We start from the raw sequence: 27,935 nt of genomic DNA on the forward strand, positions 1-27,935 counted from the left end.
TGTCTCTGCATTTAAAGCAGATTGTGATAAATTTCCCAGATGTCTACTTCATGTTGGCATCATTTTGTAAACGTCATTTATTTATTTTTTTAAGGACCAGTTCAGTTATGAAGTGACATTGTGGGGCTTACATAGTAGAAACCAGTGATGGCCAGTTCGCATGCGAACATATGCGGGCTGCCATCTTTTTTCACAAGTCTGGCGAGGCACAGGTAAGCCCTTACCTGTGCCTGTGCGCGAGCCGGTCTGAAAACAAGTGCTGTCAGCGGGAGCAGGCAGTTCCGAGAACAGCCACCGGGGGCTCGCCGGACTTGTGAAAAAAGATGGCAGCCCGCATATGTTCGTGGGCGAACAATGCGAACTGGCAATCACTGGTAGAAACCACCCATAAATTACCCCATTTTAGAAACTACACCCTTCAAGTTATTTAAAACTGATTTTACAAAATTTGTTTTTACATCAGACTTGGGACTCTAAAACGAAAACAAAAAATCTTTATTGATTACGTATAAATTATTTAAAAAATGGAAGGGAATGTACTAAACAGTTCTTCAAATACTAGTCAGTAGTGCAGGACTGAAACACAGATATGGAGGATCACTCCATTAATCTGATTCATTACCCCCAAAACTGAGGGCTATTGTGGCCTGCACCATTTCTCATTCGCCACAGCATTGACTGCTTAATAAAGAGCCCAAAGACAAATGCTGTGAACTAATGCCAAAGACACTGACTGAATACAGGAGATACTAAATCATTTCGTTTTGTATCAAATTAAACGGCTAAACACACCACTCACACTGCAAGTACACGCAGCTTAGTATCCTTTGTATTCAGTCAGGGATTATAAAAAATGTAATGCCACTAACTGATTATATAAAGACAACTAGACTATGCTAACTGTTCATTTTCTTGGCTCGACGCGTTTCCTACAAACATCCTCAGGAGCCATGTACTAAGAAGCATAGTATCGCACATAAATCTTAGAGCAACATCGCGCTGCCCTCCAGTATATAAAGGCAGCGCTCTGACTGGCACTAGTGCAGCCGTGAAGCGGCCGCCCCAACCGCGAATATTTAAACCTATAATCCCTCCCATAATGATCAGGTACCACGCCCACACAGCGTCACATGATCGGAGCATATCGCTCCTACTTAGTTAGATACACTGGCTCAAACAGTGGGGAATCTAGAATCGGGGACAAACCCCTCATTTTAACTAGGGATCATATAGGCGATTTTGTAATTGGCATGGAGGCTCATACAATAAGAACAAGATGATGAGGATACGTACAGTTTGTACTGATAGATGGTAATAAGCTGTGAGACATAAGATAATGTCCTATGGATGTCAATATAAATATGATATTATAATCAACATATAATCTGATCATGACTCATGTTGTTATGTGAAAACAGCAGATGTGACATATACAATATCAGATGGTGTGCCAATCCTTCAATATCCTCACCCATAAAAAATGGAGATAAATAGAACATAGTTATTGCACCACTATATAATATGTAAACATCCAGGACAACAAATTCCATGTAATCACAGCCCCCAGGGGGCTAGTCAATATGTTGTGTGACCCCATCTTTCATTGAAGGATCCCCCTAAATGTAAATATGTTGATGGCAATCACCCTATTTACAATAATGTAAAAAAAAAAAGTATAATCTCTGACTGAGTACAAAGGATACTTAGGCTGAGGCCAGCTGCGTGTACTTGCAGCGTGAGTGGTGTGTTTAGCCGTTTAATTTGATACAAAACTAAATGTTTTAGTATCTCCTGGAAACATTGTATTCAGTCAGGGTGTTTGGAATTAGTTCACATCATTTGTCTTTGGTCTCTTTATTAGGCCTTATGCACACGATCGTATGTATTTTGCGGTCCGCAAAAAATGGACCTGCAAAAAATACGAATGACATCCGTGTGCATTCCGTATTTCGCGGAACAGAACAGCTGGCCCTTGATAGAACAGTACTATCCTTGTCCGACAATAATAGGACATGTTCTATTTTTTTGCGATACGGACATACGGAAACGGAATGCACACGGAGTAACTTCCATTTTTTTTGCGGACCCATTGAAGCGAATGGTTCCACATATGGTCCGCAAAAAAAAAAAACATGGAAAGAAAATAAGTTTGTGTGCATGAGCCCTTAAGCAAAGTCAATGCTGTGGCGAAAGAGAAATGGTGCAGGCCACAATAGCCCTCAGTTGTGGGGGTCATGGATCAGATTAATGGAGTGATCCTAATCTGGCTCCATATCTATGTTTCAGTCCTGCACTATTGACTAGTATTTGAAGAACATTCCCTTCCATTTTTTTAAATAATTTATACGTGATCAATAAAGATTTTTTGTTTTCGTTTTAGCGTCCCAAGTTTGATGTAAAAATACAATAATTATAGGTGACGTAAACCAGTTTGGGCACAACTAGCCTTTAGTGAGCCTTAACCCTTTAGGTGTTCCACAAGAATGAAAGGAAAATAGAGGTGAAAATTCTAAATTTCACTTTTTTGCAGATTTTCCATTTTAATCTATTTTTCCCTGTAACACAGCAAGGTTTAACAGCCAAAGAAAACTCAATATTTATTACCCTGATTCTGCAGTTTACAGAAACACCCCATATGTGGTCAAACTGCTGAATCGGTACACCGCAGGCTGCAAAGGGAAAGGAGCGCCATATAGGTTTTGGAGGGCAAATTTCACTGGGATCATTTTAAGTTGCCATGTCACATTTGAAGACCCCCTTATACACCCCTAGAGGAGAAACTCCCAAAAAGTGACCTCATTTTGTAAACTACGGGATGAGGTGACAGTTTTATTGGTACTATTTTGGGGTACATATGATTTTTGATTGCTCGATATTACGCTTTTGTGAGGCAAGGTAAACAAAAAATGGCTGTTGCGGCACAGTTTTTATTTTTTGTTTTTTACGTAGCTCTCCTGACAAGATAGATCACGTGTTACTTTTATAGAGCAGGTTGATATGGACGCGACAATACCAAATATGTGTATTTTTTTTGTTGTTTCAGTTTTACATAAAAAAGCATTTTTGAAAACAAAAATAATGTTTCTGTGTCTTAATTTTCTATAAAGATACATTTCTTTTATTTGTATGCCGATCGTTTTGTGCAGGGACTCTTTTTGCAGGAAGAGCTGCCATTTTTTATGTATTTCAGTTTTACACAATAAAACATTTTTGGAAAATCATGTTTTAGAATCTCAATTTTCTGAAGGCCATTTATTTTTTATTTTTTGGGCGATTGTCTTATGTAGGGGCTTATTTTTTGCAGGAAGAGATTACAGTTTGGTACTATTTTGGGTTGCATATGACTTTTTGATCGCTTGGTATTACACTTTTTGTGAAGAAATGTGACAAAAAATTGCATTTTTTGCACAGTTTTTATTTTATTTTTTTATAGTGTTCACCTTAGGGGGTAAGTCATATAATATTTTTATAGAGCAAGTCATTAAGACGTGGAGATACCGAATATGTCTACTTTTTTAAATTTATTTCAGTTTTACACTATAAAAGCATTTTTAAAGAAAAAAAATATTGTTTTAGTGTCTCCATTTTATGAAAGACTTTTTTTTAATTGTTTGGGCAATTGTCCTATGTAGGGGCTCATTTCTTGCAGTAAGAGATGACTGTTTCATTGGTACAATATTGGGGTACATATGTATTTTTGATCGCTTGGAATTACACTTTTGGGGATTTATGGTGACAAAAAAATTCATTTTTGGTACAGTTTTTTTTAAAAAAAAATTTATGGTGTTCACCTGAGGGGTTAGGCCATGTGATATTTTTATAGAGCTGCTTGTTATGGACATGGCAATATCTAATATGTATACTTTTCAAAAAAATTATTTCAGTTTTACACTATAAAAGAATTTTTGAAGAGAAAAAAAAATCATGTTTTAGTGTCTCCATTTTCTGAAAGCCATATTTTTTTAGTTTTTGAACGATTGTCTTAGGTAGGGTCTCATTTTTTGTGGGAAGATATGACAGTTTGATTGGTACCATTTTGGGTTGTGTATGACTTTTTGATCGCTTGGTAATGTGATGAAGATGACCCAAAAAATTGCATTTTTTTTACGGTGTTCACCTGAGGGGATAGATCTTGTGATAGTTTTATGGAGCAGATTATTACGGAAGCGGTGATAACTAATAGGTCTACTTTTTTTTACATTTATTTCAGTTTTACACAATAAATAATGCTTTAGTGTCTCCATTTTTTGAAAGTTAAATCTGTATTCAGCGCACTCTGTATAGAGGCTGACTGTAGGGTTCCACCCCAGTAGATATGACAAAATCAACAGCAGCCTTGATAATCGATGCTATGGTACATTTATTGGAGATATATTTTTATACATGCGACAGTATAACGTTTCGGCAAAAAATGCCTTCGTCAGATACTACAGAAAAAAAGGACAATTCAAAATCAAAATTAGACACAAAGAACATAAAAGGTAAAAAAGCATAACCAGTGATCATATAAGAGGATTACATCAGGATCGTTATGGCATGTGCATCACATGAAGCAGAAATATTTAAGACTCAGGTCACTGATTACAGTGTACAAAATCCATAATCTAAGTGCATTGATTACAGTATACAAAATTCATAATTCAAGTCCTGCATGGAGTGCAGAGCAGAGGAATCCATATAGGTAGGGTGAGACGGTCACAAAATCTGTTTGGAAGAATCAATGTGCTAGCTATTCATCCAGTGTTAAGGAATATAGAGGCCCACATAATATGCACAAGCTATTCAGATGTTACTACTACTTACCAATGCCGCAGTCAGAGGAGCGGTTTACAGACACGGCGATACTAAATATGTGGTTTTTTTTTAAACACTATTTTATGGTGAGGGGGCCTTTTTTTTTTTTTTTACTTGAAACTTACATTTTTTTGATTATAAAAAAAAAATATTTTTTCACTTTTTTTACTTTTTCTATTTGTCCCACTGTGGGACTTCACCTTTTCAGGGTTTGATCCCTGTTTCAATTCGGTACCATACATTCTGCATTGCACTGAATTGAACTGTCAGCATCTTACACAGTAAGACGCTGACAGTTGCCTAGGAGACCCAGCCCGGAGGCTGGATCTCTTGGGCTTCCGTAGCTGGCAGGCTCTGATGCCTGTGTAAGGCATCAGGGCTGCCATGGCAAACATTGGCTCCCTGTCAGCGCAGCGTGGGGGGCCGATAAAGTCAGAGGGAGCCCCCTCCCTCTGTAAACCGCGCACATGTCGCAGTCAACGCTGACCGCAGCATGTGAAAGGGTTAATCCGCTGGCATCACCGCATACAGCGATGCCAGCAGATGCAGCAGGGGCCCAGCTATCAGTAACAGTCGGGCCCGTGCTGCGGATCGGGCGGGTGCAGCTCTTGCACCCGCCTGATCACATTACGTACATGCACGTGAAGATGCGGCAAGAAGCCGTATTCCATCACGTACATGTACGTGACAATGCGTGAAGGGGTTAATGTATGTATTTTACCAGTCACGCACTGTAAAAAGCCTCAGGTAAGGCAAAGGTAAGGTGTGAGAACAATAAATCCCTGAATACTTCAGGCTTCGTTTTGTCCTTAAGAGCTGAAGAAAGTGATTTGTGTAGTGTAAAAAGGCGTTGGTCACGTCATTTACAGTCATGTGATTACACCAATATGCTTCACAACTCTTTACTACCAGTGAGTGTAAAATTCCACCAATAAATCTCAACAATTTACAAAAGGATGTACAAAGAGAAGCACGTCAGTTACTAGCATCCTTATTTTCATGTATGCTGTATATATATAGATCAGCCATAAAATCAAGTGAAATGGCATTGATTCTATTGTGAAAACAGCATCTGTCAAGGGCTGGGATATATTGGGCAGGAAGTGAACAGTCAGTTCTTGAAACTGATGCGTTGGAAGCAGGTAAAATCGGCAAGATTAAGGTTCCGGGTGTTTTTAAAGGGCAGATTTGTACCTATGACACTGGCTGACCTGTTACATGTGCACTTGGCAACTGAAGGCATCTGTGTTGGTCTCATATTCATATGTGCCCACATGGCTGAGAAAAATTAAAGGGGTTGTCTTACAAAAAAAAAATTCTACAATTTTCAAACCAACATCTGGATCTAAATACTTTTCTAATTGCATGTAATTTCAAAAAAATTGTATAGACGGTGAGTAGAGATGAGCGAATTTTTCAAAAATTCGATTCGGCCGGTTCACCAATTTTTTTTAAGAAATTCAGTTCGACCCGAACTTATCCGTGGCGAATCGCGTTAAAAACGGCTATTTCCTGGCTGTAGAGAGCCTTTATAGGGGTGTAGAACACTGTGCCTTGCAGTAACACGCATACGGGGTCTGCTGTGGTAGTGCTGTGAGTCAGTATGACATGTAGATGACAGCGGTCACTCTTAGAATCACTGCACACTTCACTTATTTGGGCAGTCACAGGGCCAAAACTGACTAAATAACTCAAGTATGACCTCAGCCTTACAGGTCGATGTTAGCGCCAAGAAGAAGCGCACTCCTTTTACACCGTCGTCAGCTGATTCCACATAGATGTCTACAGAACCTGTTCTATTAAACACTTATACAAGTAGAACCCCCCGACAGAGTGGAGAGGATGTCAGCAGTAAGTTTGTGTTTACGTCACTGATTAATTTGCCCTTCCTCTGATCCGTCAGAACAATAACCCCAAAAAAATGTATCCTGTCTGTTGAGCATCCGCCTTCACTCGGTCAGCATTTGGTCAGTAATCCATCAGTATTCAATTGTCCCTGCAGTGGAGGCTGAGGACACGGTGGAGGATGAGAAGGTAGAGGCGAACATTGTCGCAGGACCAACGGCGTGAGAACGTGGAGGCGGAAGTGGCTTCACCTGGCCAAGTTGCTGGTGTTGCTGGTGTGGCTGGGCAGGAACAACATTTACCCAGTGGGACGTAAAGGACATATATTGTCCTTGACCGTAGTTACAGCTACCGACCAATTTTCCCAAAAAAGGCTGTTTCACCAAAAAGAAATCTCCAACGAATGGCTAATCGACGTAATTCGGTCCGTACAGCAAAAAGAGGTCTACAATCACCCATCAATTTTCCCCAAAAAAGGCTGTTTCACTAAAAAAATTCCCCAACGAATGGCTAATCGACGTAATTCAGACCGTACAGCAAAAAGAGGTCTACAATCCCCCATCAATGTTCCTGTATTCTTTTTCCTATTAATACACCCCAAAAAATAAATATAGCAATCACAATTCACCACAGAACGGCTAATAGGGCGTACGTATCTATCCTATTAATACACCCTGTAAATGGCTGTAGTACAATGGAACTTTACCACTCAATGGCAAATATATTTGTTTTTTGCCACTAATACATGCCAAAAAGGGCTTTAGAACATATAACTGCACCGCTGAACAGCAAATATATTTTTATTTTGCCACTAATACACAAGAAAAAGGGCTTTAAAACATGTAACTGCACCGCTGAATGGCAAATATATTTTTCTTTTGCCACTAATGCACGCCACAAAAGGCTTTAGAACATATAACTGCACCGCTGAATGGCAAATAGGCCCTTATTTTTTTCCACTTATAGATGCCACAAAAGGCTTTAGAACATAGAACTGCACCGCTGAACGGCAAATATATTTTTCTTTTGCCACTAATACACGCCACAAAAGGCTTTAGAACATATAACTGCACCGCTGAATGGGAAATATATTTTACTTTTGCCACTAATACACGACAAAAAGGGCTGTCATTTTAGCACTTCACCACACAACGGCTAATAAACCCTTTTTTCCCCCTAATACAAGCTAAAAAATGCTTTAGAACATATAACTGCACCACACAAGGGCAAATAAGACGTATAAATATTTCCTTGTAATAAGCCCTGTTATTGGCTGCATCAAACAGCACTTGCACCCTAATAACAAGAACAGTTTGCTGGAATTACAGAGCTGTATAATGGCAATTTGGATCCCCAGTCAGTGCAGCAAGGTGTAATAGGATTGTTCCTTTTACTCAGGCTGTAACCTCCCCTACTGAACCCTGTTCTACATAAATGCTGTGGAATGATTCCTCCCTATTCTTTCCTTACACCTTGAATAATTTTTCCCTGCACTTGTAAATCGTTTTCTCAGCACAATGAAGTCTTTCCTATCATTGTCCCTAGCACCTGCTGACGTCTCTCCCTGCACTAAGTACACTGGTAAATGGCAGATTCCAAGATGGCTGACGCTATTTATAGGGCTGTGGCATTACAGGTCTGGCTGGCTGCTGATTGGCTGCATGCATGGCATTATGGGTGATCCCGCCTTCCCAGAGTTCCTTGCTCTATGTCCTCATGCTTGCAGCAGCCACTTTAGGAAAAAATGCGATTCGTTACATAAATCGCAAGGAAATTCGGCTTTGTTGCGAATTGCATTTTTCCTGATATCCGGATCGAATTCCACTTCATCAGCTTCGATTCGCTCATCTCTACTGGTGAGTTATTCAATTAAAGGTATCTGCTGTTTGTTCTTTTTCTTATTTCTTTGTCTGGAGAAGGCTGCACATGCTCAGTTGCATCCTTCAACTGCCTCCTGAGTTGTGATAGGGAGAGCATGGACACACCAGTCACTCATGGTCTGAGTATCAGCACAGATCATCCCTGTTGCAGTTCCGCACAGCTCCAGTTCCTGTTGTATCTGGCTTAAACTTTGTTCCGACTTCTGAAAACCAGCCTATCCCTGGACTCTGGTCTGTGCACTTTTCTGGTGATGACACTTGGCCGATGCTGTGTCCCACTAACATTTGGGGACTATTTTGGGGATTGCAACCTGGAGATCATCTCGCAGCAAAGTCGATACCTCCATGCTGGGGTTGAGAGTGAAAACAAAGGGGATCCCATAGACTCCATACCCAAGTCTAGCCTTCACCTTAACCATTTGCATCCTAAGTGTTTGTTCACACAGCGGAAATTTTATGCGGATTTTGGCACATACTCTGCTCCAAAGTCCATACGTAATCCACGCCCCATTTTCTCTAATGGGAGTCCGTACTGCCATTCACATGACCGTGGATTTTTTCAAACAGATTTTGAATCTATATCAAAAAGTAACATATCATTGAATGGGGTTAATCCAGGTGCGGACCCGAGCCAATTGCAAATTTGTGACAATAATCCGAGGGTCAGCTTTAGAGTTTTGCCATAGATTCCATACAGGATATTTCATCGGGTTCTCTCCAACTTCCTCTGAAACTCTCTACCTCCCTCCACCAATTAATCCCACGTAACAGCCTCATACTTAGCAAGCTGCAATACACACAGCTACACAGACTGGACAGGGTTCCATGCTGAACAACAAAAGAAGATGGTCTGGTCTGAAAAATGATGTTCTCTTCTACTCCATGTGGACACCTGCATAAGCATGTGCTTGAAATGTGCTGGAAAAACAAGTACAATTCATATATCTTGTAGTCACGTCTTGTAGCAAGCGGCAGGCCACTCTATCATGAAGAGGATGAAGTCTTGAAATAGAAACAACTTTACCAACAACTTTCACCATCACCTACTGTAAGTGGTCATTTTATATTAAATTATACTGTTAGAAACTTTATTTCAAGTGCAGCCTTGTGGTGGGTCAAGTGTCACATGCAGCCCAATGTTATTTACTTACAATATGTTATGTTAGTGAATATTTAAACCAAGCTGTATACCACTCAACAGTGCTTTTTTACTGGCAATTGCATCATTTATACTACCAGCATCGCTATTCATACATTTGACTTACTGGAAATGCTGCTCCAGGCAGTCAGAACGTCTGATGAATGTATATGGACCAAAAATGCTTACATGTAATTTGCTGTAAGAGGTTTTGAAACTAAATGAAGAAAATTCAGTTATTCTTTCAAGCGTGTGGAGTTTTGATACACAGTGGAGCTTAAAAGTTTGTGAAGCCCTCAGTATTTTCTATGTTTCTGCATACAGTTGATCTAGAACTGCATCAGATTTTCACACAAGCCCTACAGGTAGATAAGATTAACCAATCAAACAAATGAGTAAAAAATATTAGACTTGGTCATTGATTTATTGAGGAAAATTATCCAATATTACATGTCTATGAGTGACAAAAGTATGTGAAGCTTTGCTTTTAGTATCTGGCATGACCTCCTTGTGCAGCAATAACTGCAATAAACATTTTCAGTAATTGTTGGTTAGTTCTGCACAACGGCTTGGAGGAAATATAGACCATTCCTCCATACAAAATAGTTTCAACTGTGTTAGGTTGGTACCGTAGGTTTCCTCCCACGGATGTCGTCATCTTGCTGCACGACCAACATTCTCTTTAGAGTCAGCTCATGGACAGAGGTCCTGATATTTTCCTTTAGAATGTGCGGATATAATTCTGAATTCATTGTTCCATCAATGATGGTAAGCTGTCCAGGCACATATACAGCAAAACAGGCCCAAACCATGATACTACTACCATTGTCGTGTTTCATAGACGGGATTAGGAGTTTATGCTACATTTTATTGTTATTCTTTTTCCAAATGAAAAACTTCTCATTAAACCAAAAAGTTATATTTTGGTGTCATCTGTCCACAAAACTTTATTGCACTAGCCTTCTGGCTTGTCCAGGTGATCTTTAGCAAACTGCAGTGAGCAGTAATGTTCTTCTTGGAGTCCTGTGGTTTTCTTCTTGCAGTCCTGCTATGAATACCACAGTTGTTCAGTGTTCTCCCGATGGTGGACTCATGAACGTTAACATTAGCTAATGTGAGAAAGGCAATTATTTGCTTATGGATTGCTCTTGGTGTGATCTTTGTTGGTCGACCATTCTTGGGGACTGTAATTGTCTTGAATTTCTTCCATTTGAACACAATCTGTCTGACTGTGGTTTGGTGGAGTCCAAACTCTTTAGTGAAGGTTATGTAGCCTTTTTCACCCTGATGAGCATCAACAACTCTTCTTCTGAGGTCCTCAGAAATCTCCTTTGTTTGTGCCATGATACACTTGCGCAAACGTGTTGTTGAGAGCAGACTTTGATAGATCCCTGTTGTTTAAACAGGTCGCCTAATCACACCAGATTGTTATACCATTGATTGAAAACACTTTTAAATTACCTGCCCATATTAAAGGTTCACATACTTTTGCAACTCACAGACATATAATATTGGATAATTTTCCTCAATAAATAAATGACCAAGTCAAATATTTTTGATTAATTTGTTTGATTTGGTTATTTTTTTATCTACTTTTAGTATTTGTGTGAAAATCTGATAGTTTTAGGTGAAATTTATGTAGAAACATAGAACATTTGGAAGGTTTTTAAACTTCCAAGCACCATTATACACAATACACTAATCAATAATGACTCATAATGAACAAAATCATTAAAAATGCCATAAAGGCTCTTAAAAGCCTCATAAACTTACCGTGTTGCTTTCATCTTATTGTCAACGGAAACATAGAAGGGCTCCTCATAATTATATTCATCAAATACCCCCCACTGAAAATGAGCCCATTCATGGAGAAATACCTTTCCTGAAGAAAGTGAAAATGGAAAGCATATAAGTGTAAAGTCCAGAAAAATAAAGTACAATATAAGGTGTGCATTGTATATAAAAGAGCTTACAACTATTTATAAAAAGGACTCGCAATTCCAGACACGAAACACCAAGTGGTATTCTTAGGAGTAAATAAATAAAAATAAAAAAATCTTACCTCTTGGTCCATAAACTGGAAGGAGGCTATCATCCACTAAAAAATCTGGAGTAAAGTGTATGTATTGGCCTTTGTTTCCACAGCCTTTATAATGTACAGTGTATGGATCATTTCCATAATTTATGTTAGGGCTGCTGATAATAACACTTGCCTGAAAAATAACGAATAAATAAAAATATACAGTAATTCCAGCTATAGCCCAAAAATACCCCTTTGCAGATATATTATACTGCTGTAATTTTCCAAATTTCACTTCACCCCATATAATACAGCCATACAGAGTGTAAATAACTCCTCTAGACAGCTCCTAAATAGGTTGGGGATCTCAACCACTACATCAATTCCAACTCAGCTGAGTCGTGCCACAGTGACTATGAGCTCCGCAGTTGAATTTTATTGTGCAGCTTTTTGTCACCAAAAGGCTTCCCTTTACACATAGCCTACCCCACCAATGTATAAACAGCAGGACACATCATTCACTGTATATTTAATGCATACTTGCCAACTTTTGAACTACAGCCTCCGAGGGAACCTCTGAAAAGCAATGGTGCAGTGTGCTGGTCCCGTCCCACTTAAGAGGGTCATTTATTCCTTTACCAGGGTCTTCCTAATTAGGTCCTCACACTGCCTCAACCGCAGAAGCTCCCCAAGACCTATCACGCAGTCCTGGCCACATAGAGTACATGATTCCTACTCCACACCGCTCCCTTTAATCTACTCCCCCTCCCACTCTAGGATTGTGCTGAAATCCTGTTGGAACTGGCACATAGGCCCTCACTTGCGACATCCTAGATCAGGCATGCTCAACCTGCGGCCCTCCAGCTGTTGCAAAACTACAACTCCCAGCATGCCCGAACAGCCTACAGCTATCAGCCTACAGCAGGGCATTGTGGGAGTTGTAGTTTTACAACAGCTGGAGGGCCGCAGGTTGAGCATGCCTGTCCTAGATCAATAACTGGCAACCATTTTACCTTGAGGACCTCCCGAAAAAAATTTCGCTTTCTAAATCAATATGCCATTAGCCGACTATGATAGCACTATTAATGGGATATTACGAAGCCACTTTTAGAAGTGAAACTCTGTACATTGTGAGAGAGGGCCCATGTGTAGACCTGAGTGCTGCTGCGATATTAACAGGGAACTGCACTCATTTCATTGGGCACTGTAAGGAGGGGATACTTTTTTTTTTAAACATGTAGACATAGCAGAGCTGGAGAGGGTTCAGGGAAGGGCAACTAAATATTTGGAATGGGTGGACTACAGTACCCAGAAAGATGATCAAAATTAGGGTTATTCACTTTAGAAAAAAGGGGCGACTAAGGGGCGATCTAATAACTATGTATAAATATATCAGGGGTCAGTACAGAGATCTCTCCCATCATCTGCGTCTGCAGGAAAGAAGGTTCCTCCACAAACATAGAAGAGGATTCTTTACAGTAAGAGCAGTGAGACTATGGAACTCTCTGCCTGAGGAGGTGGTGAGGTTGAGTTCACTAAAAGAGTTCAAGAGGGGCCTGGATGTACAGTACAGACCAAAAGTTTGGACACACCTTCTCATTCAAAGAGTTTTCTTTATTTTCATGACTATGAAAATTGTAGATTCACACTGAAGGCATCAAAACTATGAATTAACACATGTGGAATTATATACATAACAAACAAGTGTGAAACAACTGAAAATATGTCATATTCTAGGTTCTTCAAAGTAGCCACCTTTTGCTTTGATTACTGCTTTGCACACTCTTGTTATTCTCTTGATGAACTTCAAGAGGTAGTCCCCTGAAATGGTTTTCACTTCACAGGTGTGCCCTGTCAGGTTTAATAAGTGGGATTCCTTGCCTTATAAATGGGGTTGGGACCATCAGTGGCGTTGAGGAGAAATCAGGTGGATACACAGCTGATAGTCCTACTGAATAGACTGTTAGAATTTGTATTATGGCAAGAAAAAAGCAGCTAAGTAAAGAAAAACGAGTGGCCATCATTACTTTAAAAAATGAAGGTCAGTCAGTCAGCCGAAAAATTGGGAAAACTTTGAAAGTAAGGGCTATTTGACCATGAAGTAGAGTGATGGGGTGCTCCGCCAGATGACCTGGCCTCCACAGTCACCGTACCTGAACCCAATCGAGATGGTTTGGGGTGAGCTGGACCGCAGAGTGAAGGCAAAAGGGCCAACAAGTGCTAAGCATCTCTGGGAACTCCTTCAAGACTGTTGGAAGACCATTTCAGGGGACTACCTCTTGAAGCTCATCAAGAGAATGTCAAGAGTGTGCAAAGCAGTAATCAAAACAAAAGGTGGCTACTTTGAAGAACCTAGAATATGACATATTTTCAGTTGTCTGTACTGTATTTCTGAAGTGTAATAATATTACAGGCTATAGCTACTAGAGAGGGGTCGTTGATTCAGGGAGTTATTCTGATTGTCTGATTGGAGTCGGGAAGGAATTTCTTTCCCCTAAAGTGAGGAAAATTGGTTTCTACCTCTCAGTTTTTTTTGCCTTCCTCTGGATCAACTTGCAGGATGACAGGCCGAACTGGATGGATAGATGTCCTTTTTTTAGCCTTATAAACTATGTTACTATGTAATCGTAAAGTCCTCTTATTCTTTATGAATAAGAGAGCTAAAGTAAAAAAAAAAAAAAAGTCCAGAAAACCTCTTTATATCTTATCTCCTAACCTTCCTGGATCCATCGGGAAAGTCCGATTTTGACTGTATCTGCATCCTAAGGATGCCACCAAACACCTAGAGAGGTCACAAATACAGTTACAGTAAAATCGGGACTCGCCACAGTCCTCCCCGGACCACAGATAAATACAGCTCCTTGCTCCCCAACAGGAAGGTACAATGCAGTGACATCATGCCTGTAGATAGGGATGATATGCTCCATTTAAGAGGAGAACGGGGCTAGGTGAGTATTACTTTTTTATTTTATGTAAGCTACAGGGGCTGCACTATTGTAGGGGGGGGGGGGCACTACAGAAGCATTCTATTGTGAAGTGGACACTAAGGCTACTTTTACACTAGCGTTTTTACTGGATCCGGCAGGGTTCAGCAAAAACGCTTCCGTTACTAATAATACAACCATCTGCATCCGTTATGAACGGATCCGGTTGTATTATCTTTAACATAGCCAAGACGGATCCGTCATGAACTCCATTGAAAGTCAATGGAGGACGAGTCCGTTTTCTATTGTGTCAGATTGTGTCAGAGAAAATGGAAGTCTTGCTCCGCATCCCAGGACGGAAAGCAAACGACAACATGTTGTGGTTTGCTCTTCGGTATGGGAACGCAACTAAACTGAACAGAAAGCATTTTGGAGCATTCCGTTCAGTTCAGTTTTGTTTCCAATGACAATGAATAGGAACAAAACTGAAGAGGTTTTTTTCTGGTACTTAGCCCTTATGACGGATCTCAATACCGGAAAACTAAAACGCTAGTGTGAAAGTAGCCTTAGGGGGAATAACTGCTGTGCTGAGGCACTAAAGGGACTGGGGGGGGGGGATTGGGTGTGTACATATAGGTATTGGCTGGACTTATATGTGTGACCTAGTGTAAAAACATTTGCCGTGGCACACTATGCCGCTGATATTGTCCCTCCTTGCACTTTTCAAAAATTGGGAGGTATACTTTGACTAGGTATGGTATTTGTGTATGTTACAGTTTATGTTGAATTAGTTATGTGCACAGTATGGCAGTATTGTCTATGTACACTGTATAGAGCAACAAAAATACAAAACAGAAAAAGAGAAACATAACGGCAAAATACCTTTTGATGTTCTTCATATCTTGGCCTCTGAAAATTGAATGTTTGCCATGTACTTGGTATAAGAATCTTCACCTCTCTGTAAAAGAACCTCCTCTTAGAGGCATTAAACAGGTAAAACGATGCTTCAGAAACCATATCCTGACAACAGAAACAAATCATGATGAAATTTGCACCCACAACTTCGTCCAAAGGTTTAACTTCACTGCATCCTTTCCAAATTCTGACCTGCAGCCTCTGAGGGAACCTCTGAAAAGGCCCAATCCTTTTTCTTACATGCTCCACCCCTTTCCTTACCGTTCCACACCCTTTCTTGTGGGACCACGCATGCTGTATGCATGTTTACTGGCCGTGGCTGCATCTAATGACACAGCATCCCAACGCTGTAAATTTAAAATGTAAATTATGAGGTCTGGTTTTCTGGGAGAAAGCTGTTCTATGCTGTTCCCACGAGATTTGCCAGTTCTTCCAGGAGTTGGCAAGTATGATTTAAAGGTCAAAACCCCCAATTTTTCTGTGCAAGAGCTTCAAATGCTCTGCTTCCCTTTACACAATAATAGATTTAAACTGTGGCTGCTTGTAAGTGCTGTACGTTGACAATTACAGAAGACTTAAACAGCTCCAACTGAACTGTATTCACTAAGCGCCTAAGCTCCCTCTAGTGGTGGCTACAGTGTGCAAGAAAAAAGCAGGATCAGCAAAGAGCCCGGGAGCCGTAGGCCCACTGATCACAAACAACAACAAATCTGCTGTGTGTAACTATATCGTTCTGAAGATATATTATACAATTCATCTGCACAGCACTTTAACATTTTTTAGATTTTTTTTTTTTAATGAGGTGTAATTACTGTTACTTTCTCCATAAGAGAAAAAAAAGTGAGATGAATATGCCAGTTGGTAGTTGGTGTTTTTTAGAATTTAGCAACCACTGTTATACCCAGAAGTATGTCAATATTCTACATGACTATAGCGAACAGCATAATTATAATTCTTATGCGCACACACCTTGCAAAATAGCAAGCCATAATTTGGTTTTATGGTTCAAAGTTTTGGAGTTTAACAATAAAATATACATATAGCACATGTCTCCACTCCCAGGATTTTATTTGCATAATTAGTATGCTACATTTATTTGCACAATATCTGCACTGGGGTGTAACTATGTCTGGTTTTTCAATATGAAGTTTTATGATATGAATTTCTATAGGTATTTTTAACTTTTTGTTTATGATGAATTAAATTATATTATTAATATCTTTAAGCTTGTAATTAGGGATGAGCGAATTTCATATTTTGGAAAATAGTAGATTTAGGCCTCATGCTCTCGGACGTGTTCCACGGCCGAGAGCATGAGGCCTTAAAGATGGCTTAACTGCTCAATTGAATGGCGGAGGTGCTAAACTGCTGGTTTGACTCACCCAGTCAAAGGAAGTGCAGTATTTGGTAAGAAAGGTAGCAGATTACATAAAATAGCTTTATTTTAAATACTTGTATATTTGGTTGACAGTAGGCGTGGAATAATGGGTGAGGACTCCGGACACTGGATGTGTGTACCGGATGGGGTAAAGAAATAGTAGGTGTGTGATATAGTAGCTGGTACCAGACTTTGGTGAAAAAATAGGTTAATAGCAGGGGCGTACCTACCATATAGGCAGACCACGCAGCTGCTATGGGGCCCATGAGAAAGAGGGGCACGAAGTGGAGGAGAGGCCCCGCCCCCTAATTGCTCCTGTTTATCTTTCTAAAGCTAAAGGACCTTTGATGATGTCATCAGAGGTCCTGTAAGGGAACTGCACAGTGTAAAGTGTAGTTCCCAGGTTAGAACAGTGCATCTGCCAGGACCTGTAATGACATCATCTTCAACATCACAGGTCCTGCAGAATCTAGCAAAGGAACTGCACCAAAAATGGTGTAGTTCCTAGGTTTCAAAGGTATATCTGCCAGGACCTGTGATGACATCATCACAGGTCCTTCAACCCCTAACAACAAGTATTAGAAGTTCACAATCAGCTCTGCATTGACCCATACAGACTGGAATGGAGTGGTAAGAGGAGGTCCTCCACTTTTCATCATTTCCCCCCCCCCCTTCATGCCCTGTTTTTTACTCATTGCTCACTCATGTATAATACTTCAGACAGTTACAGTGACCACTACCTCATGTACCTCACACACACAGTGACCATAATGTATAACTGACCACATATTTCTGTAAACACTGCATCTGCAGCATTATACCTTTTATGTCTCACATCAATACACTGCTCTGTGTGTGTGTGTGTATATATATATATATATATATATATATACATACACATATACATACACACACACTGCATATATTACACAGTATTATACATGCAATATGTACAGATATATAGTATATACCGCAGTGCACTGATATGTGAGGTATGAGGTATAATAGATGCTGTGTGTACAGATATCAGTACACTTCTGTATATACTATATATGTGAGGTACGAGGTATAATAGATGCAGTGTGTACAGATATATAGTATATACAGCAGTGTACTGATATGTGAGGTACGAGGTGTCAATACACTGCTGTATTTACTATATACCTATACACACTGCATCTATTATACCTCGTACCTCACATATTACACTACTGTATATACTGTATACACTGCATATATTATACCCCGTACCTCACATATCAGTACACTGCTGTATATACTATATACCTGTACACACTGCATATATTATACCCTGTACCTCACATATCAGAACACTAGGGAATATACTATATACCTGTACACACTGCATCTATTATACCTCTTTTGTGTGCCAGGGCTGTTTTGTAATCCCAATCCGGCCCTGATGGCATAAATTATAAAACGCAGCAGCAAGAATAGTTCATGGAACAAAGGGGGGGCTATAAAAGGGGAATGGGGGCCCAATTTAGATTCCTGCTATGGGGCCCAGTGATTTTTATGTACGCCCCTGGTTAATAGGTTAAAATAGGAGATAAAAAGGTAGTAAAAAATGATAAATGTCTGTCTTAGCTGTACAACTGTTTGTGCTTCTAAGCGATCTCTATTGTATAGCGCTTTTCAATAGGATGCAGTGGAGTAGTCTCCCTTCCCGGCGACTGGTAATAGGGGAGTATTCCTTTTTGAAAATGTCTCGCTGCAAAGTAGTGTCTATTTGTGTATACAGTCGCGTATAATATTGTAAAAGGTCTTTGCAAGCAAAGAAAATGCTGTGGGGGAATTGGTGTTCTGAACCTTGAATGCGCGTCCCGTACTGTCTTGGGTTCAGAATTCACTTACCCACCACACAGGGATGTCCTCCGTCGGTGTTACGGGCAGGTGCTTCTCGTAGCTCGGTTCTCTGGCTCACGGCGTCCCTCGTGTATCCAAGCGCGTCTCGCGCATCTGTTGTGTGACGGAATGTATGCACGTGACCACGAGATGGTCACGTGATCGGGATCCGCCGGGCTGTTTGAGTGAGGCAATTAGATCGATGGAGTGCTCCTGAATAAGAAGTTCTTAGTTGTAGGATATTTCTTGTTTGTTAGCAGTGATCCTCCACACTCTTAGACGCGTTATGCAGGAGAGGATTCCAGCATAATGGAAACTGGACGGATCCGTTATACAGGCCATGGACTTCTATTATGATGGAATGCCTCTAAAGGCATTCCGTTATGCATTCTGTCATGGTCCGTGGTAACAGAATCCATAACGCAATTCAGATTATACCACAACCCGAACCCGAATTTCAAAATCTGAAATTCGCTCATCCCTACTTGCAATGATGCATCTTTTTTTACCACAGTCTATTATGCTCGTAATGATGTTACTACCTGTGTCTGGTCTATTTAAATTGCTGTTTGTGTATGTCACAAGGTGTTTGAAAAAAGCTCCAGGTGGGAGCGGAAATATTGCGTTTTTATGGATAAAGAGGAATAAACCTATTATTTTTGTTACATCCCTGGAGTGCTGTAATCCCTTCTGCATGTTCTAGTACAGGGATGGGCAAACTGCGGCTCTCCAGCTGTTGTAAAACTACAAATCATATAATGCCCAGTCTGCCTACAGCTATCAGCCTACAGCAGGGCATGATGGGATTTGTAGTTTTACAACAGCTGGAGAGCCGCAGTTCGCCCATCCCTGTTCTAGTACATGTCATATAAAAGGAGAATGTACAAAATCACAGTGAATGTTGCAAGTCAATTAAGTCAAAGGGAATCTTCCAGCAGTTTAGATGACCTAGAAACAAGTTTTAACATGCCTACGTGTATCTTCTGCATGACCAGGAAAAATAATTTTTAAACACGCTCCAGTCTATCCAAAAGAAGGAACGGTACCCAATAGGAATTACAATGCAGTTAGGTCTATTGCGAATCCAATGTCACCAAAAAGCAGTAAACAAGTAACATTTCGGGCTCGCATGTCCTTTGTCACGCTGAAATTCAGAGGTGGAACAGGACTAGCCTGTTCCTTCCTTTGGATAGACTTGTACTATCAGGGATCCATGGAAGTGGACACCAGAGACGTGCACCACCTACCACACATACGGCTATACGGTGTGAACCTTCTAGATGTTAATCTGTCATGCTCCGCAATGCCAAGTATCCTACAACCCAACGCCTCCCTTTTGCTCCTGGAGATAGCTTTGCTGTCTCTTGGATGGACCCTAGAGCTGTCACTTAAGAGCAGAGGGGAGGAGGGGTTGGTGCACATTCACTGCAGAGACCCTAGGGCACTTCAGAGTAAGAGAAGGCCCCCCCAGACACTTGGCATCACAGCATGTGAAAGATCAAAACTTCCTTTTTCAGTTATGCTTCTACAAAGAACATTCATATATTGGTTTCCAGGTCACTTATCTAGTGCTGTCAGCAGTTCTGTGTGGTCAAAGCTGCTGACAGATTAACTTTAATATATTTATGAAGGAAGAGAACATGAGAATATGTCTTCCAGAATAAGAGATGTTTTCTATTCAGGCGATAATGCCAGACCCAGACTGACCCACCAAAGTATCAGAGGATCCTCTGGTGGACCGACGCTTTGACTCTACAAAGAACTCCTAATAAAACAGGGCCCCTAAGGTCTAGGACTAGACAATTTCATTTGGAGATGGTCTTGCAATAAAATGAAAGCTGGACTGTGCAGGTACACTGGGGCCTAGTAGGAAAATCGGGCCTGCCACCATTTTATCAGGAAAACACCAGTTCCTAATGTCTACTTCATTGCATGTAAAGTACTGTTCATTGTTGTAGCGGGGTACAGGAGGATAGGGAGCTAGAGAAGGGAAACTTGGTAGCATTAAATTTTGCTTAGAGGCAATAAAGTCTTCCATGTGCATAATGTGATTAAGTCATGGCAGACTTAACCGAAGACTTCCAAAGTCTTGGAATAAACTAATCTTGCTGCCATCATAAAATCTCAGTAAAGCTTGTTAATCGGGCATGTAGAGCTCTGGATCAGTGACAGAGAAGCTGCTTTGGATATAAGCTGAACATAATGTGTTAAACAAGTTAAAGGGGTTGTCCAGAGCCTTGAATTTTTTTTTTTTTTAACAAAAAACTTAACATGCTATAAAATTACAAACTGAGAAATCCCAATACCCTGCCGCTCATTTGTCACTGTTTCCCAGTTCCCCACTTGTCTCTGTATCCTTGCCTCCAGAGATTACATTTTGACACAGACATGTGACCACTGCAGCCAATCACAAGGCTCCTCTGGTGATAATAGTGGTGGACACTGCAGCCAGTGACTGGCTAGAGAGGTCACATCAATGCCAAAACCTCATTGCTGGAGGCAAGGATGCAAAGATTGTTAAGGACAAAGCGATGTCCCGGGAGTCGTAAGGGATTGATAAGGTGAGTAGTACTCAGTTAGGTGTTTTATAGCATTGGAATATAAAATCCATTTAAAGACGTCACCCCATGGTGCAAACACACCTGGGCATTTCCACCAACTATGAGTCACTGTGCCATTGGCAGAATCACAGCCCACAGCATGTGGAGGTAATTGTAGGACAGAAACACTACAATAGGACTATACCTTCGTGAAACAACTTTTTTTCCTGGTAACATGTAAGAAATCCTATGTTTCAAATGAGACATTTTGTCCAGTTCTTGAGCAGCATAAGATTTTCTCAGTTCCCTTTCCCATGCTAAGCGGTGTTTAATAATTGTCATTGGTCATCAGCAATCATCGTAACATAGTACATAAGGCCAAAACAATACATTTGCACATCCAGTTCGGACTTTTATCCTGCAAGTTGATCCAGAGGAAGGCAAAAAAAAAAAAAAAACTGTGAGGCAGAAGCCAATTTTCCCCACTTAAGGGGAAAAATATTCCTTCCTGACTCCAATCACGCAATGAGAATAACTCCCTGGATCAACGACCCTTCTCTAGTAGCTATAGCCTGTAATATTATTACACTCCAGAAATACATCCAGGCCCCTCTTGAATTCCTTTATTGTACTCACCATCACCACCTCCTCAGGCAGAGAGTTCCATAGTCTCACTGCTCTTACCGTAAAGAATCCTCTTCTATCTTTGTGTTCAAACCTTCTTTCCTCCAGACGCATAGGATGTCCGCTCGTCACAGTCACAGTCCTGAGGATAAATAGATGATGGGAGAGATCTCTGTACTGACCCCTGATATATTTATACATAGTTATTAGATCTCCCCTCAGTTGTCTTTTTTCTAAAGTGAATAACCCTAATTTTGACAATCTTTCAGGGTACTGTAGTCACCCCATTCCAGTTATTACTTTAGTTGCCCTCCCCTGAACCCTCTCCAGCTCTGCTATGTCTGCCTTGTTCACGGGAGCCCAGAACTGTACACAGTACTCCATGTGTGGTCTGACTAGTGATTTGTAAAGTGGTAGGACTATGTTCTCATCATGGGCATCTATGTCCCTTTTGATGCAACCCATTATCTTATTGGCATTGGTAGCAGCTGCCTGACACTGGATTCTACAGCTTAGGGCTCTTTCACACTTGCGTTATTGTCTTCCGGCATAGAGTTCCGTCGTCGGGACTCTATGCCGGAAGAATACTGATCAGGATTATCCTAATGCATTCTGAATGGAGAGTAATCCGTTCAGGATGCATCAGGATGTCTTCAGTTCCGGTACGGAACGTTTTTTGGCCGGAGAAAATACCGCAGCATGCTGCGCTTTTTGCTCCGGCCAAAAATCCTGAAGACTTGCCGCAAGGCCGGATCCGGGATCAATGCCCATTGAAAGGCATTGATCCGGATCCGGCCTTAAGCTAAACGTCGTTTCGGCGCATTGCCGGACCCGACGTTTAGCTTTTTCTGAATAGTTACCATGGCTACCGGGACGCTAAAGTCCTGACAGCCATGGTAAGTGTAGCGGGGAGCAGGGGAGCAGCATACTTACCGTCCGTGCGGCTCCCCGGGCGCTCCAGAGTGACGTCAGGGCGCCCCAAGCGCATGGATCACGTGATCACATGGATCACATGATCACATGGATCACGTCATCCATGCGCATGGGGCGCTCTGACGTCATTCTGGAGTGCCCGGGGAGCCGCACGGACTGTAAGTATACCGCTCCCCCGCTCCCCGCTCCTACTATGGCAACCAGGACTTTAATAGCGTCCTGGGTGCCATAGTAACACTGAAAGCATTTGGAAGACGGTTCCGTCTTCAAATGCTTTCAGTACACTTGCGTTGTTACGGATCCGGCAGGCACCTCCGGCAACGGAAGTGCATGCCGGATCCCAACAACGCAAGTGTGAAAGAGGCCTTAGTTTGCTGTTCACTAAAATTCCTAGGTCCTTTTCCATGTCAGTGTTACCCAGTGTTTTACCATTTAGTATGTACAGGTGACTTGCATTATTCCTTCCCATGTGCATAACCTTACATTTGTCAGTGTTAAACCTCATCTGCCACTTATCTGCCCAAGCCTCCAATCTATCCAGATCCCTCTGTAGCAGTATACTGTTCTCTTCCGTGTTAATTACTTTACACAGTTTAGTGTAATCTTCAAAAACTCATATTTTACTGTGCAAGCCTTCTACAAGATCATTATTAAATATATTGAAGAGAATAGAGCTTAATACTGACCCCTGATGTACTCCACTAGTGACAGTGACCCAATCTGAGTGTGTACCATTAATAACCACCCTCTGTTTTCTATCATTGAGCCAGTTACTTATCCATATACAGACATTTTCTCCCAGTCCAAGCATTCTCATTTTGTATACTAACCTTTCATGCAGTACAGTGTCAAATGCTTTGGAGAAGTCCAGATATACGACATCCATTGTTTTGCCGCTGTCAAGTCTACAACTTACCTCCTCATAGAAACTGATTAAATTAGTTTGACATGACCAATCCCTCATGAAGTCATGCTGATATGGCGTTATTTGCTTATTTTCATTAAGGTACTCCAAGATAGCATCTCTTAGAAAACATTCAAACAGTTTACCCACGACAAATGTTAAACTTACCGGCCTATAGTTTCTGGGCTCTGTTTGTGGACCCTTTTTGAATATTGGCACCACATTTGCTATGAGCCAATCCTGTGGAACACTCCCTGTCAGTATAGAGTCCTTAAAATATCAGAAATAAGGGTCTGGTTATGACACTACTTAATTCTCTTAGGATACAGGGGTGTATGCCATCTGGTCCTGGTGATTTGTCTATTTTAATCTTTTTAAGCCACCGCTGTACTTCTTCCTGGGTTAGACAGGGCACTTTTAATGGGAAATTTACTTTTACATTCTGCATTTCATCTGACTGTTTAATTTTCCCCAGTGAATACAGTGGAGAAAAAAATATTTAATAGCTTTGCTTTCTCCTCATCGCTCTCTGCAACTCCCCCCTCATTACTCTGTAGAGGGCCGACACCTTCAGATTTATACTTTTTACCATTTATATAATTGAAGAACATTTTAGGGTTAGTTTTGCTCTCTTTGGCATTTCATCGCTCAGTCTCTAGTTTGGCTGCTTTTATTAGTTTTTTACATATTCTATTTTTTTCCTTTCTTTACAGTTCTATTTATCCACAGTTTTTTTCTTGCTCCTTAACCTTTAATTCCCATAAGGTATGCGCTCACAATTAAATTTTAGGATGCTTTTAAAAAATATCCCATTTTGTGGCTGTATTTTTATTTTTGAGGACTTTGTCCAAGTTAGTTAGGCCTATGCCTATGGTCTCTCTTAGTTGGCTAAATTTAGCTTTTTTGAAGTTTTGCATTTTTGTTCCTTCCTGAAGAAACACTCTTTTGAATGACATTTGGAAGGTTATTACTTAATGGTCACTATTTCCCAGGTGTCCTCCAACCTACACATCTGTTGTTCTGTCAGGTCTATTGTCTAAGTCTAGTATGGCAGTCCCTCTAGTTGGGTCCTGAACCAGTTGGGAAAGGTAATTGTCTTTGGTTATTGCCAAGAACCTGTTTCCTTTATGAGATTTACTGGTTTCAGTTTCCCAGCCTATATCTGGGTAGTTGAAGTCCCCCATAATAACAACCTCATTATGATCTGCCGCCTATCTCGTTTAGTAGCAGATTTTCTGTGGACTGTGACGTCACACCAAAGTGCCGGAGCGGCGCACGTACACTGGAGAAGTAAGAAGATTCCACCATCAGCAGAGGATTAAAGCCTGCCCGCAGACACCGGACGAGAGAAAAAGAGAACACGCGAATTGAGGTGAGATAACCTCCCCTCCTACTAAGCACGGACTATTGAAAAAGAGATATATGGTTCACTGGCTATTTAGTGTCTTGACCAGCGCAGGGCTCCTATTAACCCTTTTCTTCCTTGATTAAGATAATTTTTGTTAGCCCAGACAGGGAGCTCACATGGAGCACCAGCAGCGGCCCCCTAAGTATTATCAGGGTCATATAGACATAAGCATTAGCCTTTAGCAGCGGCAGCGCAGGGGTGACTGAATTGTTTGTAGAATCAAACTCCTATTGGTATTTTATTATTGTTTTTGCCTCCATGTATTTCTACCCACAGTGACTCCACATGTTCATGTCCCTCACTTATATCTTCTTGGACTTTTGGCTTTAGACAGGACTTAACATAAAGGCAGACCACTCCCCCTCTCCGTTTTTTGCGATCCTTTCTAAAACAGACTGTAACCCTGTACGTTAACTGTCCAGTTATAGCTATCATCCAGCCATGTCTCAGTTATTCCTACTGTGTCATAGTCCTCCTCACACATCACTCATTCCAATTCACCAGCGCCCCAGAATACCGCTACCCACTACTCAGATAACATGACCACTGATGAAGGTCCACCGTGACCGAAACGTCTGGTCAGAAATATTTTGTTGACGCTTATATATGACATGGGCAAATGGATGATGCAGAGAGTATTAAATAAATCTCACTTGAATTGCAAAAAAATCTCAACCTGAGTGCCTCAATATTTTTACTTTGATATACGGCAACAAGCCCTTGATTGGCACCGGTGACACCCTTGAACAGAGTGCGGTTCCTCACTTTACTACAGTTTTATTAGTCAGACTTATGGCATTAGTGTACATACAATTAAGAGGTTTATGTATATTTTTTTTACCCTACCCCTTTCCTTCTGAACTGTTCTAGTCCCTCCTTCCATTCCTCCCCCAGTCCCATTACCTTGCACCCGGTCTCTATCTGCACTATCTTTCCATCCTATAACGTAATTACGCTCCCCCCAGTCCCTAGTTTAAACAGTTCTCCAACCTTCTAGCCATCTTTTCCCCCAACACAGCTGCCCCTTCCCCAATCCAAAGCTATTTCTTGCTATAATAGATCCCTATGGACACAAAGGTTTTTTAAAGGGGTGATGACCCTAGTAATATCAAAGAACGTAGTGATAGATTCCTAAAATCTTTGTTTTTGCCCATAGGCATACCAGACCACTTATCAGACCACCACCTCAATCTTGGCCAGTGGTTTAGCCTTCTTGTCACAGACCACATATCTAATGTAGGATGCCAGGTCTCTGGTGAGACCAAGAATACAAATTAGCCTTAGGAAGCTGGGAACTGGGGAATATATAAAAGTGGCAAAAAAAGAAAAAACAATGACACGTGGCAGCGTATTTAGAATGCCGATAATGGTGGGGTTTTTGTTAATAGAGACTTTTTAAGTCAACTCATAGTGTACAGTTTGAAGGCAGAGATGTGTAGAACATCAAAGATGTACACCGGGATTGGGGCTCTGTAGTACATAGGTGGTCAGGGTGGCCTGCAACCAATACATTTCTTTGGTCGTTACAGGAAAGACTAAGTCACACAATGATCGGAGGCCTTCTATGTACAGTACAGACCAAAAGTTTGGACACACCTTCTCATTCAAAGAGTTTTCTTTATTTTCATGACTATGAAAATTGTAGATTCACACTGAAGGCATCAAAACTATGAATTAACACATGTGGAATTATATACATAAACAAGTGTGAAACAACTGAAAATATGTCATATTCTAGGTTCTTCAAAGTAGCCACCTTTTGCTTTGATTACTGCTTTGCACACTCTTGGCATTCTCTTGATGAGCTTCAAGAGGTAGTCCCCAGAAATGGTTTTCACTTCACAGGTGTGCCCTGTCAGGTTTAATAAGTGGGATTTCTTGCCTTATAAATGGGGTTGGGACCATCAGTGGCGTTGAGGAGAAGTCAGGTGGATACACAGCTGATAGTCCTACTGAATAGACTGTTAGAATTTGTATTATGGCAGGAAAAAAGCAGCTAAGTAAAGAAAAACGAGTGGCCATCATTACTTTAACCACCTCCGGACCGCCTAACGCAGGATCGCGTTCCGGAGGTGGCAGCGCTGCGCACAGTCACGCATATACGCGTCATCTCGCGAGACGCGAGATTTCCTGTGAACGCGCGCACACAGGCGCGCGCGCTCACAGGAACGGAAGGTAAGAGAGTTGATCTCCAGCCTGCCAGCGGCGATCGTTCGCTGGCAGGCTGGAGATGTGTTTTTTTTAACCCCTAACAGGTATATTAGACGCTGTTTTGATAACAGCGTCTAATATACCTGCTACCTGGTCCTCTGGTGGTCCCCTTTGTTTGGATCGACCACCAGAGGACACAGGTAGCTCAGTAAAGTAGCACCAAGCACCACTACACTACACTACACCCCCCCCCCCCCGTCACTTATTAACCCCTTATTAGCCCCTGATCACCCCTAATCACCCCTGATCACCCCATATAGACTCCCTGATCACCCCCCTGTCATTGATTACCCCCCTGTCATTGATCAACCCCCTGTAAAGCTCCATTCAGACGTCCGCATGATTTTTACGGATCCACTGATAGATGGATCGGATCCGCAAAACGCATCCGGACGTCTGAATGAAGCCTTACAGGGGCGTGATCAATGACTGTGGTGATCACCCCATATAGACTCCCTGATCACCCCCCTGTCATTGATTACCCCCCTGTCATTGATTACCCCCCTGTAAAGCTCCATTCAGATGTCCGCATGATTTTTACGGATGCACTGATAC

At 41.3% G+C, this 27,935-nt stretch overlaps 1 protein-coding gene across 2 annotated transcripts in view; it reads right to left on the minus strand.

Annotated features, from left to right (window-relative positions):
• The window catches only part of LOC120978917 (calcium-activated chloride channel regulator 3A-1-like), an 81,720-nt gene that overhangs the window by 46,023 nt on the left and 7,762 nt on the right, over window positions 1-27,935 (minus strand). Inside the window, exons 2-5 of one of the 2 annotated variants that reach the window (XM_040407348.1) lie at window positions 15,484-15,621; window positions 11,720-11,870; window positions 11,431-11,539; window positions 9,785-9,874 (exon numbers count right to left, since the gene is read on the minus strand). In XM_040407348.1, the coding sequence (XP_040263282.1) occupies window positions 9,785-9,874; window positions 11,431-11,539; window positions 11,720-11,870; window positions 15,484-15,621 (488 nt within the window). The remainder of the gene's footprint in view (window positions 1-9,784; window positions 9,875-11,430; window positions 11,540-11,719; window positions 11,871-15,483; window positions 15,622-27,935) is intronic. The other variant, XM_040407349.1, reaches the window with a different exon arrangement.

This window comes from Bufo bufo, chromosome 9 (assembly GCF_905171765.1).
Source record: "Bufo bufo chromosome 9, aBufBuf1.1, whole genome shotgun sequence".
NCBI classification, from domain to species: Eukaryota; Metazoa; Chordata; class Amphibia; order Anura; family Bufonidae; genus Bufo; species Bufo bufo.